This window comes from Nyctibius grandis, chromosome 21, assembly GCF_013368605.1.
Source record: "Nyctibius grandis isolate bNycGra1 chromosome 21, bNycGra1.pri, whole genome shotgun sequence".
Lineage (NCBI taxonomy): Eukaryota > Metazoa > Chordata > Aves > Nyctibiiformes > Nyctibiidae > Nyctibius > Nyctibius grandis.
Window position 1 is genome coordinate 7,655,923 of NC_090678.1, and position 18,949 is coordinate 7,674,871.

The 18,949-nt window shown below is 39.3% G+C and overlaps 1 protein-coding gene across 3 annotated transcripts in view; it reads left to right on the plus strand.

Annotated features, from left to right (window-relative positions):
- DNM3 (dynamin 3) overlaps positions 1–18,949 on the plus strand; it is a 183,257-nt gene that overhangs the window by 4,390 nt on the left and 159,918 nt on the right. For all 3 annotated transcript variants that reach the window (XM_068416886.1, XM_068416884.1, XM_068416885.1), the window contains exon 2: positions 12,571–12,644. In XM_068416886.1, coding sequence (XP_068272987.1) covers positions 12,571–12,644 — 74 coding nt within the window. The remainder of the gene's footprint in view (positions 1–12,570; positions 12,645–18,949) is intronic.

The following is an 18,949-nucleotide window of genomic DNA, read 5'->3' on the forward strand; positions in this document are numbered from 1 at the left end:
ATTTCTGCGGCGAAAGTAGACATGTACTTAGATCGTGTACCTCCTGAGGCAGATATAGTTAAAATTGGTGCAGATATTTTATTCTTTTAGTTACTAGTCATTGACAGAAAAACTTTTTAGCAGAAAATTCTCCTCTCTTGTGAAACAGACATGAAAAAGCAAAGCAGTCAGAGATAAAAACTGAAACGTGGTGCTGTGTATTCTTTTTTTAATCTTAAGGAGGTTCTGGAAATGAGAATCAGCCACTCCTTTTCCTGACTAATTAAGCCATTGTACAGCTGTATTGAGTGTGTCAGTGTAGTTATCAAAATACTCTGGTGTGCTGAAAGCAAGAATTGTTTCTGCATATTTCATTAAATAGAAACAGCAGCAAATGAGACAGTGGCTCATTTAGATTTCTTCTCCAAATACATTTTTATGTTTAGAGGCTGCAGAACAAACTTGGCCATTTAGATGGGATATATATAGCCTAGTTTTGTCCTTAAATGTAACTCTGATGTGGATTTTAAGTTCATTTTTATGTCAAGCCTTGAGAATTGATATATGCAAAGTAAAACAAATGTGTAGTTAAAAACACGTGCAAACAAATATGCTGATTATTTTTTTTTTTCTTCCCCCACATGTAAAGTAAAAGTTTTCTTCTAAAACTGTTCTGAGGATCTGTGTCTCTTATTTCTGGCATTAAAATTTTTCCAATTAAAAGATTTCTTCTATTTTAAGAAAAACTGTACTCCGTAATGAGGCATAGTATAGGGAGCCCTGACCTATATTCTGGCATTTAAGTTCAGTATATCAAGCAGTTTACAGAGTTGCTAAATCAATACGTAATACTTAATACTTTTGTAAGGTGTACCTGCGAGAATACGTACACATGTGGTCTTTGGCATACTATATGTGGTTAGGGTATTGTAGTGGTTTAGTGAAAACAAGCTTAGTGTTTGAAGTCTGAGACGTAAATTTCAGAAAACCCTCAAAACCCCGCAAAAAGCGTCCCTCAAAAAACCCCGGTCTGGTGTTGAGTGACTGAGAAATCAGTGCTACAAATTCAGTGGCAGTTGTTACTGGAAGTTCAGTCCATTTCAAGGTAACTGAAGGTGACTGCGTATCTCTGATCATTTTTAAAGGTGAATAGTCATGTAGTGAGAGGTTTGTGTGGGTTTTTTCTCTTGTTTTTTTCAGACCGTAGTATCCACTTAAATTTATCTAAGCTTTCCTGATTCTTCATACAGAGACACTTCTAAAAAATTCAGCAGATTGTGTGACTGTCTAGGCTCTTGCATAACGTTATAAATCCTGATACTCACTGCCTTCAGGGAGGAGCCCACACCTGGGACTTGGTAGTATTGAAATCAACAAATAACAAGCACCTTTGTTGTTGTGCTGCTCCTTGATGGGCATTGCTCCTGCTAATGTTTCAGAGTTCTGTTATTTTCCTTTGTAGATGAAATAGAAAACAAGGGTTTCCAGTTTATGTCCAAAATGATTGTTTGGACATTTACCTGTAAACATAGAGAGTGATACTGCTATGGATTGCGGTAGAGAAGTAGAAGGACACCGTTCTCTTCTCTGCCACTGATTTACCGTATGGCCTCAAACTGGTCTTTAAACATTACCCGCATCAGTATCCACGTGTATATGCCTCGAGTCTTTACTCTGTCTTAACTGTATGTAGGATTTATACTTGTATTAAGTTGCTTCTATTTCTCAAGGAAGAGGTTAACATATAATCTTAAAATCAGTGTGGGATAACTCTGATTGATTGTAGTCTAAAAGTTGCTGTTATGCATTTCTCTGCTTTGTGTGATGGCCACTTTAGATATCTATATAGCATCAAAACTGAGTTCTGGATTCTGCTTTGAACAGCTGAGACGTAGCAGCGTTTCTTCTTCCCAAAAAAAGGGACCCTTGCTGGTGTTTAGTTTGTGCCTATAACAGCTTAGTTGTTGAGAGATTGTGTTTGTGGTTTGCTCTCCAGCAGTTGGTTAGTGAGCAAATTGATGATATTCTTTTAAGTATTCACGGGTTTCTTAAACAATGTCTGCCTAGATTGCAAGCACAGAGGGGCAGAAGCCAGTTTTGCTTTTTCGTTTTGTTTTGTTTTGGTTTTGTGTTTTTTTTTGTTTTTTTTTTTTTTTTTTTAAACAGTGCATTTCAAAATAAGGCCTTTAGTAAATAGAAGCCTGTGAACTCCGCTTGTTTGCTGTGCTCGTGTGTAACGGGTTACTGGGAATCCCTTTAATGCTGTGTGTCTGCAGTGTAAAGCCTGTAGTGTAAATGTGCTGAGAACAGGAAATGAGCGTTATTTAACTGTGACCTTGCATCTTTTTCTTCAGCAAGTTGCATTGAGATGAACAAGGCAGCATTATTGAAGTAGAGAGGAGCAAAATCCTATTTAACTGCATGCTGGGCTTTGATGTACTGCCAAGTACTGTTGTCTGTGATAGCCTCTGGGATGCAAAGGAGACTGTAGCTGTAGATAACAGAGGTTTTCAACCGAAGTGTCTAGTGATCATGTCAGCTTTTATAATTTGTATGTGGAAGTTATACTTTTAATCCAATACATAGCATAGTAGTTCTGCATCCTAGTTCCTGTGCAAAATCACCAAGATGTAGTTCTTTAGATATGCAGGAGATTTACTATTTGCTGTAACTCAGCTAGATTTCCACCCTCATAGATAACGATCAAAGCTAGATTAACCTTAAGCACTGCAGTACTTTGTTTACTATGTACAGTGCAGATCCCTAAAAATGTACACGTGTATTCAGCAGTGCTTAGCTATAGAGGATGCTCTAAAATGGTCTGTGTGTAACTCACCTGCAGAGAACAGGCAGGGCGCTGTAGTAGCAAGCACAAGAACCACTGTAAGACATCTCTAGCCTCTGCTGCACGACAGTGGATGAAATGGGCCCTGTTCCAGATCTATTCAGCAGCCAAGCTGGAAGCTGCTGGAGAAATTTTAGCATAATCCATCAGAGGCAGTGTTGTGCCCTTGCGTGCTCACCTGTTAGTTTGTTCAGCTGCTGAGCAAATGTTGATAGAAGATCCCCAATGTCCTCAGATCTGGGAAACAGGCTGGAAAGCCTTAGGAGTCTGGGTATTACAACTTTGTTAGTGTTCTGGGAAGTAGCAGCATAAAACACTATTTTGGTCAGACTTTTAGTATAAAAACTTCTCATGGTAATAACTCAGTTTCTGGTGAGCGAAGAGATGGGAGATCATGGCTGATATTAAATTTCAATATTTAGCTAAACAGACTTTATGTTGTCATTGACAATATATTCATTTGCACATACTACAGGCGCAAAGCAGGATAAATGGGCAGGTAAAAAAGGATAAAATGGCTATAGAAGAGAAGTTGTTTGGAAGGCTTGAATCACTTGTTTTGGAAACATCCCCCTTTCCCCCTTCCTTCTGTAGTTGTCTTTCCATCTGTAAATTCAGGCTGTCTTTATATTGCAGTTCCTGTTGTGTATGCATTCTGGAGGGAGTAGAAGAATTGAACGCAGTTAATTCCAGCTCTGCAAAATAATCTGAAATGGCTTGTATTGTACAAAGAAAGGTAATCGTACAGTTTGACACCTTGTCCACCACAGAAGAGATAAATTTATTTTCACAATGCTTCTGGAGAGGCAAAGCTTTTTGGACTTCAGCAGGATGTGGCATAGCTGACTGTACGCTCTACCACTGTTTAAAAAGTCTGTATTGTTGGATCTGAGTTCAGGACAGGGTGATTTGGGAGGAAGGACAGGAGTTTATTTTGTGTGGGTTTTTGATAACAGCACTGAAATCTGCAATATCTAGAAGTTTTGTCATGATGGAGTATCCAGACATGAATTATTTGCTAAATGCAAGTAATTATATAGTAGTTAGTTAGGTTGATGTAGCTGATATGCCTGCAGTGTTGGGGACATGTTGTTTTCTTTCTGATCCTTGCAATCAGATTTTTTTTTTTCTGTTTATATCTGATTATATTATCGAGGACACTTTTTACTCAAATCTTTTCTAAAGAAACATTGTTAATGGTATTTGGCAGCTGTGGGATTAAAAGAACCCAACCAAACCAACTTCTATTTAGAGCACTGACAACAATTTAAAGTGAGTAAAGAATTTTTGTTGTTCATTTCTTGTGTTGAGATACAAAATCTTGCTGCATTAGTATTCACCCTGAGAATGGATGGGCTTTTATGCACCAGCATCCTATGCAAATTAGTCCTTTCCTAAGAGCAAACATATGTGATTAGGGAGAATATAGTTGTCCTGCAAAGTCTGCTTTATTATTTTCGACACAAAAATTCTGAGAATTGTTGGGCTTTTTTTTTGTGTTGTGGTTTCTTCCCCCTCCACCCCAGCTTGGCATTGATGGAGAGCACTGTTGGGCAGGAAATAGCAGAAGCCTTTGTAAAATCTTAAAAGAGAAAGAGGAAAAGGGCATTTTCACAAATGGAATTAGGATGATGCAGCAAAGTTTTGGATGCCTGCCAGGGAGGACAGATGCATCATGCATACAGTGGCTTGCCGACGAGGCTGCACGTTGGCAGCTTCCCGGCCTGTTAATACAGCAAGCCTACAGCCCGAGCATAATCACTGCAAACAGAGCACTCTTCATCTTACCACTTTTGTGGTTTTGCCTGGCAAGTTTTCATAGCTGTGTATGACAAGTTTTTAGTCCTATAAACATTATTGAGACTTTAAAACTTTCTATCACATAAAAGATATTTTTTTTTCAATACTAGGAAGTGCATTTTCTTTCCTTGCTTCAGTGAACAGGATTGCCTTTTTCTGTGCAGAAATGCAATGTGAGGTACTGTTACTGCTGTCAAAATATGACTTTAGACTTGGGGTACTAATAACAGTCTGGGCCGCCTTAGACTTCTCTCAAATGTCCCCTGCTTTGGTGAACCTGTTGACTCCAGTCATGTTTAATGGAAGACTTCACCACTGGAACTAGAGTAATTTTTGGCACTGATTTTCTCATAGCCCTATAATGTTTACTTTAGTTGGGGAGATGTAATAATTTCTGGCTGCTTGTTGAGCAGAAATGCTGCTGCAACTTAAAGAAAGCATCTTCCAGATACGAGAGAAGTGTGACAGTGATTTTTAAGCCTACTCTGTCTCCAGTCTTCTGCATGAAGTGGTGCCTAAGCATTGTCACTGAACTTCGTTATGGAGGTGCCCGGCTAGTGTGGCTGAAATCCCTTGCCATTTTATTTTAAGTTCTTCAAGGGCTTTTCAAAAATACCTTATTTCTCACCTTTAGAGTCAATGTTTGCCATATTCCCATGGTTAGATCTGTTTGGGTGGATTTTTTTATACCAGTCCCCTCTGAATTTTTGTGTAGTTGGTCTCAACTCCATAAAAGAGTAGAGGAGTGAGACCCAAAGAGACATTTTAGGCAGCTGGGTTGTAGTGCTGTGTAAGAGTTTCAATACTTTTTTTTCCTATTATTCTTGATTCAACTTGTGTGCTTACCTGAAAGTGATGGATCGGATAATTGGGGTGTCCCTGCTTTGGCTGTTCAGTTCTAGTAGTTCAGCAATGGTGATGAAGGACACCCCTGGGTCGGAAAATGGCTTTTCAAAGACACCAAGTTTATCCACCCTGCTTGTAAGGAAGAAATAGTTAACAGCCCTAGGATGTCTGGATACTCAGTTTCTTACCCCTAAAGACATGCCCAAACTGCCTGGGCTGCAATGTGTAGTTACTACTCCTGGGTATCGGACTGCATCTTCATTCAGCAGGTTAATTAAAGTGATCTCTCAGTTGAAGGAAGGTTTACCTTGAAAGAATGGTTACTGCAAACTGAGACCAAACTTCATTAGAGAACTTGAGCTGAGCACTGAAGTGTCATGATAAGGATGCCAGCATCTATGCTGTGTGGTTTACAAAAAACCCTGGAGAGACTGGTATTGAGCTTTAGGAGCTGATATATCTGAGATCACTAAAAATCCTCAGCTCTTAATGCATTTAGCTTGCCTAGTAGGCCTAATTAAGGTAGGTATCATTGGTCATCAATAAAGAACATTAATTATTTTGTACATCTTCATGTAAGCCCCATTATGTTAGGCTGAGATTTTGCAGCCATTGAACAAAGCTGTGGTAGACTCTCTTGACTGACAGACATTGTGCCAAAACAAAAAGCATTCAGTCTTCTGTAACTAATGAAAGGAGGTGAGGGATCAAGTGGTGACTGACAATAGGAATTGGTCTCTGTACTTTGAGCTAATAAGGAAGAGCATATATAGCCAAATATCAGTGTGATGTAGAAAGTGATGTGTACTACTGTATTACTGAAAAAAAAAGGTACGTGGTTGAGAACATCAAAGCACAACAGAGGCAGTGCCTTAAAGCTTTTGAGACTTCTCGAAAATGTGTCCCAGGATTATCTTTGTACTGTCATTTGGAAAGTGGGGTAATTGTTCTTCCAAAGCCATGAAGAGAGAATAAATACACTGATGTCTAGTGTCAGTGATGACAAACCTCCTCTGAGAAAGTATTTCATTTGGCATTATGAATTTAATTCCTAAGAAAGTCTCTGCTTAAATGCAGAGTACGCTTCCCATCGCTTGGACATACCTTGCTTTGTGATGAGCAAAAGCGCATGAAGGATCTACTGCTGGGTCCTCTGTGGTGTTGGTGAGCACAGGAGCAAGAGCAGGAGAGATAGAAAGAACACATCTGCCAAAATAGGTCTTCAGATGTATATTTTTAGCATTAAGAGTTCTTTAGTTATAAATTAACAGGTCTTGGTTTATGGGTTTTAGAAAGTGAACCTGAGGAAAGAAGTTAGAAATTACTAATATCTCTCTTCTGTCGGCTGACACTGGACCATGCTTTTCCCTGTTTTGTCCTTTTCTAGCACTTTGCTTTGAGGCTAAATATGATGAATGCAAGAACAATGAAAGCCTCTTGTAGTGCTTCTGTGCAGTGTACATTTGCCACAGAACTGGGAGATGCTTGGCTGTATAGGCATGTGTAGGTGGTCACTGGGAAACAGTGCGTTCTTTTGCACAAGATACAGCCGTTCAGCAGCCAGTACGAGCCACAAGTGCTACATGTGTTCCTAGTGTGCCAGGCTGGAGTAGTGTAAAACAATAAACACAGGGTTGGAAAAAAGCCCAGGAAAACTGTTGACTTTGGGTGTAATTGCTTCCTATTGCAGTTGAAGCTGCGTTGCAGTCCTTGAAAACCTTGGGAATAAAGGCCTGTGTGGAATGCTGCTACAGCGGTGTTGTTCGTATTAGCTGCTCATGGAATAACGCCTTTCCGCGTTTGAGGGAAGGTTCGAGTCTTGGGACGAACTTTGTGTTAGTGGAAAAACTTTTGTAAGTAACATTGCCATTGTTGTTTGGCAAAATGAAATAGATTTAGGTGGGTCATTTGTGCTTCTCTAGGAGAATGATGGTTCTTGTTCTGAGCCTGTTTTGTTTCTACCCATTGTGAAAAATGTGGAGGCTTTTTCTTTGGAGGGGCTTCTATTTTTTTTTTTTGTTAATTCATTACTATCACAGTTTTACTTTGTTCCTAGCTCTTTGATTAATGTAGTTACTGTGTAATCATTGACATTTTCCTCCGTTATTTGATTTCCTTGATTCACCCTATGCTTTATATGAATTAATTGTATTGGTATTAATGGAAATTAATCACCATTTATCCTGTATAATACTGACCACGTAACTGATCAAAATGCAGAACATCTCAGTACTATACTGGGAAAGTAAAGCAGATTTAAGTTACTCCTTTGAAACCATGATTAATTTTTAAGTGGTGATGCATCATCGCTCTTCACCCAAACTAGGGATTCTTCTGTTTTGTCTTTTTTTTTCTTTTTTTAACATAAAAATACTGCTAGTGTGCTAGAGAGCTCCTAAATGAAAACTCTTTCCCTAGCTGGATATCCCCTTGGAACACATTATGTTTATATTTTGTTCGTTTGATGTGTATTCTTTTCTTTGTAAGCTGTAGTCCTGCATTACAATGAGACAGCCTCACCGAAGGAGCCCCTGTCTAGTTTGCCTTTCAGCATTTCACAGTGCTCTTTCTGAAATTTGAAAGGGTGTTCCCGTCTCTTCCGTGCGACTCTTCCCATTAATGAGTAGTCTAATTACTTTTGCAGCTTATTTGCTTTCTGAGCAGAGAGGGTGGTATGATAAAGGAAAGACAACATAGAGACACGAACTTTCTTTTATATTTTTTTTTTCCTAACAGTAAAGTCAACTACTGTAGCAAATACCAGACCCCTAACTGTCTTGTTGTCATAAACTGCTAAGGTGTTGTTATGGCCATTGGTAAATTGTTTCACCATACTGTGAGTTCAGTTTTTGAGACGTGGGTTTTAGCAAGTCAAGATTCAAACTAATATCTGTTACCTTACACATTATACAAACGTTTTGGTAGATATACATGTCCAGATAGTGAAGACAGTATAGTTTATGTTGTGCAGTAAGACATGGGTAATTTTATAGCTTTTAGGGTAAAAATTATTTGGCCCTGAAAATATATTGCTCTTGAAAATATTTAGTGGTATTGTAACAGTTGAGTGCTTTCTTAAGGTTGAAGAGTTATTGAAGTGATGTTCTGGAAGACCTGGCTGCTTGCATCTTGTTTGCATTTGATATATTGAGTACTGGGGAGGCAACACTGGACAGGCTTTGCTGCCAGTCTCCAAACTGTCACGTCCCAGCAGCGTTGCTGCTGAGCTAGTATAGCTGTTGTCAGCAGAGTACCTTTTGCTGGAAATGCTCTGAGAATAAAGATGTAAAGTAGTTTGATTCTTTACGTAGGATGCGTGTCTTTTAAAGGAGCGTCTTTCATTCCCAGCTTTATTCTTGCACAGTGTGTTTCATTCTTGTTTACTGCACCTTGTTATTGTTAAGTGGTCTTGTGCACACAGGTACTCACAGGCTCACTCCCCCACCGCAGAAGACAGACTTTTCTCTCCCTTGTTGGTGTCTTCGTGCACAAGTTCTCAGGCACGTCCTTTTTTCTAGATGGATTTCTTTGCAGCTGCTTCAAGTCTGATGTGATTTTTCTCCCAGTGCTCACTGAACATACCTGTACACGCTGACCAAAAGGTTTGGAACAGCAGCTATCCCAAACCTGTCCTTAAAAGAATGTTAAGTGTGCCACCAGGACATTGAGGGGCATCATCCTTTTGGTCAGAAGGAACCTGTGTGACTCAGCTGTGTTCAGTCCTATTCCGTTTCTTGATGCTGAAGCGTTTTGTGTTGTTTTTTATTTTTTCCCAATAAACATTTTATTTAGGTAGATGTTCTAGGGAAAAATGAGGGTGTGGGGCCATTCCTAATACACTGGGGGTTTTTTGGCACCATTAAAAAAACCTGTGTAGAATGCTTTCCATACCAAGGGGAGGGGGAAAAGACCTACATCCTCTCTTGTGGATTTCAAAGTAGGCATTTCTGCAGAAGCAGTTGTACAGTATTTAATGTGATTTCTTTGCTGCTAGCATTGTAATGTGATACTATGTTTCTTTTCCTAAAAAAGTGAAAGTTATGTCTCAGATTTGATGTGCGTTTCTGTGTGTGTTTAAAGAACTGCCTTTTTCTAGAGGTAGAGTTTATGTACTTATTTGTAACATCTGACTGGGGCTGTGCAGAGAAAGTGCACAGATGCCATTTCCTTGTGGCTGAAGCTGAAATTTCAAATGTTTAAAAAAAAAAAAAAATCCCTGTCCCCGTGAGGGCAGATTTATTAATTGAGGTCGATGTGTCTTACATGGAGGTAAAATACCTGCTCAGCAGTTAATGGGGGGGAATTTTCTCCTGAACTCTCCCTATGAACCCCTTATTATCCTCATTCTTTGTCATTTTTTTCCTCTTCAAACTGTACATTGGAAGCAGAAGCTTTATGTCCTTCTGCTGCACGCTGTTTAGTTCGTTATGTGATTGACACAGCTCGCCCTCTCTCCAAGCAGGAACCTCTCTCTCTGCTGATGCTTGCTTGAACAGACGACGGGCTTTTCGGCAATAGTTCAATTTGTTAGAGAGGGTTATCGAATGCCATCTATTTTGGACGTGTTAAGAGGATGTTCTGAAGGAAAACTGTTGTCTTGCATTTCATTCTAATTTTGCTGTCGAGGGAAGGTCAGTGTTGTATAACTAGGAGTTGCATTAATGCAGTGTTCTTTATCTCTGAATGTGCTTAGTCTGAAGCAGAAAATCGATGTCTTTTCAGCCTTTGACTCCCTGAAGAAGGATTTTACTGCCTCTTGTGGTGCTGTAGAGGACCCTAGTTTGTTTTGTGTGATCAGTTTGTCTTCTTGATGGGAAAATGATTTATTTGTTTATTTTAAAATAAGGTCTGAAATGCTTGAAAATCAAAGCATGAAACTATCACCTTAATAGGTGTTTTCTACATTCTGGGCTACTGTCATTTCAGTGCATACAGAAAAATGAATGGGTTTCTATTAAAATTTTCTCCTCTTCCCCATGAGAAAAATACAAGAAATGGCACTTCACTGAGACACATGTGTTTCTCTCTATTGGTAGGTATTGACATTGTGAATTGATAGACCTTTTGAAGGCCTTTAGCATCTCTTTAAGCTAGTTCTTGTATCCTGTTGCTGTCTGAAGTGTTGTAAAATATCACATCAGATATAAATCGGTATGCGCGATGTTTTGGCATTATCTTTGTTTTAGAGATTACTTGAATTCCTAATTAACTGTACTTTTGCCTGCAGATCTGTGTTTGAGTATAGAAATTAACGAGCTATCTTGTGTTTGAGCAGCCTCTCCTTTTATGGTGTGCTTTAGCTTTAGTTTACAGAGTAATCCTGCTGTAAGCACACATTAACAGGTACTGAGAAAGTGAGACTTTTATCTAGAAATTAATATTGTTTCATTCAAAACACTGGGGACTTCTGAAGTGGTGGGCACAGCTGACAGCCAGTCTTGTTCCTCAGAGCCTTAGAACTGCTTGCTTATGTGATGTTTAAATTTTTTTTAATTTTTTTGCTGTCTAGATGTTGGGTTGGGAGGGAAATTTTCAGAGCTTGTGTTACAGATAGAGTTGCCGTATTTCTCTTCTGCAGGCTTCCAAGGCTTTGTTACCTTGTGGGCGCTTGTGGAAAGAGATTCACTGTGTGGCATTCCGGAGCCTGTCTTGACCTGAGACTCCTCAAATCTAATATCCTCTGATTTGCACAAATAATATCCTGAAGTTTGATGAATTGTTTGTGTGTTTTATTTTTCATAGATATGCCCTCTAGGCTTGTTCTAAACCTTGTGGGTTTGTGTGCTGCCTTAAATGAACTGCTAAAATCAGGCCTCTATTAAGTAGCACAAGGTCAGCATGAAGGTATCCAATGATTATAGGCAAGATGCGGTTTCTCAAGTGGCTTGAGCAGACCCATCTAAGCAGTTCTGTGTGAAGGGCTGACAGGGCTATATCTTTCTTTGACTCTTTTGTCCTTCTTCCCATCCCTCCCAAACACACTGCATGTTCCTGCCTCACCCTTTGTACTGGCACTAGCACATGTGACAGCTTGATCACCCAGATCAGCTCTGCGATTTGACTGGGAAATTTGTGCCCTAACCTTTTGCTGCATTGCTTTTCACTTGAGCTGGAGAGGTGAGTTAGCAATGCTGCTAAGGCAGGCAAGGTGATTCAGCATCCCTGCTAAGGCAGGAAAAAGGAGAGGATTTCGACAAGCTTAAGCTGATTGTGAAACTGTTTGCCTTTGAATTTTATTCCTCTGAAGATGCTTATTTGAACCACTCTTCAAAGCCACTCACTGAACCTCACCTCAAGGTTTGTAAGAGTTTAACAGGTACAACAACTGGGGAAGACTCCGGAAAAAAAGTCTGTTATTTTGCTTTGGGTTTCTGATAATTGGTTATACAACTAATAATTGTTTCGAAGTTTTTCTAGGGTTTCAATTGTGTAGGGAGCCTCCCTGTCTTTGGAGGCATGGAAAGGATCATGGCGATGCATAAAGATATGACAAGAGCTGCTGCTTTTGCTTCATTGCTTGCTTTCTGGTCCAAGGATACTCCCTCCTGCTGTTCCAGAGTACTGCTAGTGTTCAGCTTTCACTCAAAAACTTCTGGGAGGATGTGTTGCTGGAACAGTTATTTGGGGATTTGAACTGGCAAAAGTTAAGTGTGTGGAAGAGTAGGTGCAGAGTACTGGCAATTTGGTCTGGCCAGAGCTTTGGTGTGGTGTGTGAGAGTGTGTGTATTCATATGTTCATATCCTCTTCAAATCAAGTATACAGTGAGGACGCGTTTATTTTGGAGAGCCCGATAAATGTGGGCATGGCACTCTTACTACGCAAGGTGAATTTCGAGGTGTTATATATGATGGTCATGAAGAAAGAGAATTGGTAATGCCCTGAGACAATAATTTAGTTTTAATACATATTTGTCTGATGACCTACTATCTCAAACCGAAATTAACAGCCCTACTTTATAGTAGTGTTTGATGTAAATCCGCCCCATCACTTTTCCATTTTCATTGCAGCTGAAGGTATAGAGGAGGTTGCAAATCAGTCCAATATCTTATGTAACTGGACGGTGCTTTCTGGGTAGTAACTGCGTTTTTTCTGTTTCTAGGGATTTTCTTCCACGAGGTTCTGGAATTGTAACAAGACGACCATTGGTCCTGCAACTCATCACTGCCAAAACAGGTAACCTCTTTCTCTTTTTGGTTCAATGCCTGGACAAAGTGCTGATGTACTTCAGCAGGAGGAAAAAAATTTCTAGGAAAACTTAAGCAGCGTGAAAAAAGGTGCAACTAGACTGTCTGGAACAAAGGCCCGCTGCTTCAAAACTGTATGCTCAGGACCAACTGATCTCATTGTCCTATCTGGGAAAACAGTAAAATCTAAATCCTAGAGCACATAGTAAGCTTAATCCAAGATCAAACTTGAGGCAGTGGAAAACACTATTACATACAAAGTGTTTTAGAAATTAGCTTTGATTTACTCATTTCTTGATGAGCTTCACAGTTGTATTGGTTAACATACCAGAATTGCTGTACTTCTACCTTTAACTCTTGCTCCAGCACACACAGATTTGATTCTACACAGCTTGTTTTCGTGACTTGTCTTTTTTGGTTGGGCTCACTGCACTAAGTAGAGCAGAAGGTAGGCTGGGGGAGAACAAGGCTTCTGTGTATTTGGTCAAAAATAAAAATACAGTATGTATGTGTATACCACTGAGCTATGTGATGTATTGAGATCTTTCATCAGAATTCACCACTTTGTACTCTTCCAAGGGACGCTTAATCTGCTGTTGTGTAGCTCAGTTCCCTGGCATATATAAAAGCAGCTACAGTTTTCCATCATTTAGATTTTTTTGTGTTGCTTTTAAACCAATGTAAGCAACAAAATCACAGGTTTACTATTGACTTGTACTTAAAATAGTAAAAAGAAATGAAATAACATCCAAAACAGCACTGAAAAATAAAAAGTGCTCTTTAAACTATGGAACATGATGAAATTGGCAAAGAAACAAAATTGAAGCTGCCCATAGAACTTTAGTCTGTCCCTGGGTGTGAGGTGTAATTAAGTTTTTGTGTGCATTTTTTTTTCTAAAAGGTCTTTTCGTTGTTGAGCAGGAAGGTAGAGTTCAGTCTGCCTAGGCTGTAGTGTTTTTTCTGAATTACTGCTTTTAAAACACATTCATACTTTCAATGCCTCTCTGAAATTTTCTATAGTGTTTATACTGTGGAAGAGAAAGGAAAAACTGTGGAATCCAGTATTTCTGTACGCTCAGCTTAGAAACTTTAGGATTTTCAAGAGTGTAATAAGCTTATAGTGCTTTGTGTGTATTAAACAATGAAGTTTGTTTTAGTTGGAGATACGAATGCTTGCCATTTCTGCATATCTGACTTTTGATCTCTGACAGAGAGTGCAGAAATGCGTAAATAAGGCCGAGGTATGGAGAATCTTAATCTCATTCTCCCAGCACCATGTAAGAGCAGAAGAAAGAAAAGAATCGAGCTCTGTGCTGGCATTCCTAACAAAATGACTAAACTTCAGGGACATACGAATGAATAAGTAAACTCTGACACTCCAACCTCAAATGGTTAAATACTTATTCTTAGACATCCATCCTGAACTTACTGCAACTGGTCTGTATTGCCCGATTTTGTAAAATCACCATTGTCCCTTGGTTAAGGGGGCAGTCAAAGGGCTTCTCTCTTTCTGGTATTTTTCCCATTAATACATTCACATAGTATTACTAGCTTTGGGTAGGCCTCTAGGGTTTTGTATAGGTACCTTCTCTGCTGAAAAGCAATCCTTCGTTATAACTTAAATAACACAACAAAAACTTCAAAAATTCTGGAGAACTGAGCTTCAGTCTAATTTCGTGTTTCCTGGATGTCAAGACACATTTCTGCCTTTGGGAAATGCTGTGTATTTCTTGTTTGGGATTAGATGCCAAGACCTTTAAAATGCAAGCTTTAATTATTTTGTTACTTTCTTTAAACTTTGTTCCATTGTTGTTGTTTTTGGTGGTGAAATTCCAAATAATTTTATCTTTTAAGCCACCTTTGTCTTTCTGAACTAATTTTAAAAAAAGAAAATAAAGAAAACTGCTTAGAGAAGCACAGTGTTCTTTTACAGGAAGCAGGTGCTGGACTGATTTTTATCGAGCCCATAGTTATCTAAAATGTTATAGAAAGTAATCAGAGGACTCTATCAGGTTCTTGCTGCTGTAGCAAGCTCAACTGAGCTCTAATCCTAGGATCTCTCTTGACTCTTTTAAAAGTAACTATTCTTAATCTTATAGTATTCCTTGGGAGGGAGGGGACACTTTCTATATAGGTGTGCGGAGATGACTGCAAGATATTTTAGCAATGTTTTGGAACTGGCTGAGAATCTTTTTGGAATGTGAATTTGATTGACAGAGGAGGTTAAAGCTTCGTTTAACTTTGAGTCATTGCACTAAGGGATAAAGATTGGCAGCTGAGGCATTTGTGCACACACAAGTAAGAGGAAACTTTGACCACTTATTATTGGGGATACACATGTTATGGAAAGGTGCAGCAGGATTTGGTTGTGTGAGGAGTTATCAGGGGCCCTCCAACATCTGAAAGATCTGACACGTCTGGGTAAAGAGCTGTTACTCCTGCAAATATGCAAGGGGTAATAAGAAACAATTCAAAACTGAGAAATTTATCTCATGAGATGTGGAGTATTTTTTTTTAGAATTTTGTTTACTTCCTCCGTTTTTAAAAATTCTGTGTAATTAGTGCAAAGCTATTTTGTAGTGACCTGTTGACCTCCTTTAACCACTAACTTGTTTTGGTGGGAACAGTACCATTTCTAAATGGCTTTATGCCATTTGCACTTCCACATCCATGCAAATATGGTACTCTGCTGAAATCTGGGAGGTGAAGACAAAGGTTTTAATTAAATACTGCAACTGACAACTCAGTCTTTAGTAGTTGTGACTATTTTCCTCTGAGTTTGATAATGTGAGAAATACTTAGTAGCATAGAATAAGTCAAAATATGGATGTTAAAAATAATCTACAGTCCTCTGAAGAACTCTGACTTGTTCTTGACTGCCCTACTTTGAGTCTTTTTTTGGGACTGTCCAGCTGCATTTCAAATGAAATTGTAAATGTGGCCTGTATCCAATAAATTAGAGGGGAAAGGGAAAAAAAGATAATCTCCATCTTGTAAATACTTTGAGGCTCCAAGGTGGCTTTCTTCTTGCAGTGAGAGGCTCATACTCGTTACTTGTCCCAAAGTAGTTCATTGGTAGTCCTGTAGGTAGGGTCACAATTTTTCATTCTTATCTTCATCTCATGTTTTTGGTTCAGTTGCTTCTCTCCTACTGAAGGAAAACGGCATATATGAGTCTTGCTGGAAGAGACATTTGTACCAAGTAAGCATGCAGTCTTTGTTCTGTAATAAACAGACCTAAATTCTGGTAAAGCAGCTTTGTTTCCCACCCAGAAGTCACAACTAAAAAAAGTTCCCATCTGATGTCAAGCACACTAAGCAATCCAAGTGCAGCTTGATATTCTTCTCTCTGGTCACTGCATTTGGCCCTGCACAATTCCACAGCATCAGGAATGTCTCGTGTCAGGTCTAACAAGACTCTTGTGCCTTTGTTGTTGCTAGTCTCTGAAGGAGCTCAGAGTGGAAAATGGTTTTGGAGAAAACAGTCCCACCTGCAAAGAAGCAATTCAGTGAGTTTTTAGAAGGCACAGGTGTGGGCAGGGTGCTGTGAGCTGGGAGGGTAACTTCAGGTGATGGTGAACTTCAGGCTTTACTATTTTTTACACAGCAGGCAAGACAGCTGTGATAAATTAGCTTAGCCATGCAGAGGATGTACATGGGAGGAATTCCACCTGCTCTTTTCCTGGGTGAGAAGTTGGATGTGAGGGTAGTTTATTTTGCGAGAGTCTAATGTCTAAATTTAGGCAAAAGACATGTTGGTTCTTTCAGTATTTGACTGCTGCTGCATAAGATACAGGGAGCTCATTCTTTCTCACCAGACAGCATTCGTTTTAAATGCTAAACTATTGTGATATTTCAGCAGTTACCAATGAGTGTAGAGTGGTGGTCTCTCACTTTCGTACTTGTGATTCTTTTTCAGGAGGAGGAATGCATTACGTATTCCTGTACTTGTGCTTTTAGAAGGATTTTTCCCTGTGTGTCTTTAAGATATAAGTGTTGGCACACAGCTGACCTGGGACAAGAATTTTAAGGCTGCGTTAGTGTTCGGTAGTCTTGAGGCAACGTAACTGAATTCTGCATGAGGTACAGTAGTTCCTTTTCAGCTCTTAATCTTTTCTCTGCAAGTTTTGCCAGTAAGCATGCTAACCTGTAGCAATTTGTCATGTGTTACCATAATTTCTTAAAGGAGGTGCAGTGAGCTGGTGGGTTTTTCTTCCTTTGAGTTGGTGTGCCTTAATTTATACGTTAAAACCTCTTTCTTAAACGTTCTAGGTTTTAGTTTCACAACTTTCAGTATACTTCCTAGCTTGGTGATTCTTTGATCTAATACCATCAGTAAGATTAAATACTTTTTGTAGGAGTTAATAGATACTTTTAAATGGTGCTGCTGAGTAAGCTTTGGGAAGGTCATGACTTGAAATGCCTGAGAAGGTCTTGAGAGGTGGGATTTTTTTTTATTTTATTTTTTTTTTTCTGTTGCCACACATTCTGTATAACCTTAGGCAATCTGTTCTTTCTCCTTCTGTGCTTTCTTCTGCCTGTGGAACTGAAATAACTGTATAAATTTCTTGAGACTGGGCAGTATGTTTTTTAAACAGTGATTAAAAAATGTACTTAGGTTTTGGATGAAGCCTTTGTTGTAGGCTGTTTGTTAAAAATACATTGCCTGCTATATAAATCCTATTATTTTTTATTTACATATTAAAATGTCTTGGCTCTAGGAGGGGTTATTTTCCTCATTTTGAGAATGTTTTTGGAGGAATTTCAGATTTTCTTCATGGTCTTGCTGCAGTTTCTTTGCTAAAGAAGTGGCAGATTAGCAGATTTTGAAAATCATTATTGAGGTGGACGTTATTAGATGAATGAGTCATATGTACAATACCCACATTTGTTTCAGTTCTGTTAATTAGAACACTAAGTGGAAGGTAAATCACCGTAAGGTTCAAAAGACATCGTTTTTTTTTGAAGTCTTGCAGATACTCTCTTCTGTTGAAGTTGTTGAGCCTTAATGCAAGTATCTTTTGTTGTGAGACTGCTCCTCCAGCATACCCATCTTTTATTGCCATCTGGTGGCTAAAACAATCCTCTAACAGAAAACGAAAAATGAATAAAAAGAGGTTAGATTGCTTATTTCAGCTAACACAAATGATCTTGGAGACTTCATCAGCATAAAGGCATTTGGAGGTCTTCAAGGACAAAAACTAGAAAGGTGACACAGTGCCAGTAGTAGGGAAGAGACTGGGCACTTTGCAAGGAGGAAAGGAGGACAGTGGCTGCTGTTTTCTGGATCCCACTCTCTGGCAGCTACTCATTCAGGTGATGAACAGGGATGCTGTAGAGACCAGTAAAGATGTGGGAGGAGTGTACCCCAAAAGCTAAAAAGTGACATCACTGTGGGGAAAAGGTGGTGTAGTGACTGGTGACCCCTTGCTGAGACAGTGAAAGCCTCGTCACTCAAATAGGACTGATATGCTGGAAGAGGGATGGCGCTGCCGGTCTGGAACCTGAATTTAAGCTGTTAGTATAAGGTTGCAGAGACTGCAGATCTTCCTCTGTGACTGCAAATCTTCCTTGTGGCTCTGTGTGTGTGTGTGTGTATGAGTAACAGTGCCTGGAGTAAGCTGAGCTGATCAGCAGTGACCGCTGAGGTCTGGCAGCGTGGGTTTGAAGGCACAGCCAGTTCTCCCATCAGTGCCCTCGAGTGGGCTATGGTCTTCAGCTCATGTTGGGATGAATGAATGGTACCCATGAATACTTGGTTTTACAGCTGGTTTTGCCTGGAAGGTTTTGTTTCCTAATCCCAGGTGGATGCTCAGTGACATCAGGGAAGATGGATTCCTCTCGTTGGAAGACTGGAAAATGACTCTATATTTGCCCATCTTCAAAAAGATAATAAAAGTGACAGAAAAATCAGTCAAAATTCACTTTTAGGAAAAAGAAATCTGTAACTGTAACAATCTGAAAGGTAGTTGAGATGAATAGCAGCCAACACAAATTCATCAAGCGAAAAAACTCTGTCATATCAGTCTAATTTATTTTTTTATATTATAGGGTAGCAGGCTTGTAAATAAAGGTGTGGTAGGTGTCTTATCTTGAGTATGGTAAGGATTTTTAAATTATCTTGCTTTTTTTTTTTATATAACAAACAATCTCTGGAAACGGGGTCTAGAAAGGACTCATCTATGGATGCACAGTTGTTTGCAGAGTGGAAGGAACATCCCTCCAGGTCATGTTCAGTTTTTGGTATTACTGATAGGATGGCAGAACAGAGTGTGTTTATTAAGTTTGTATTTG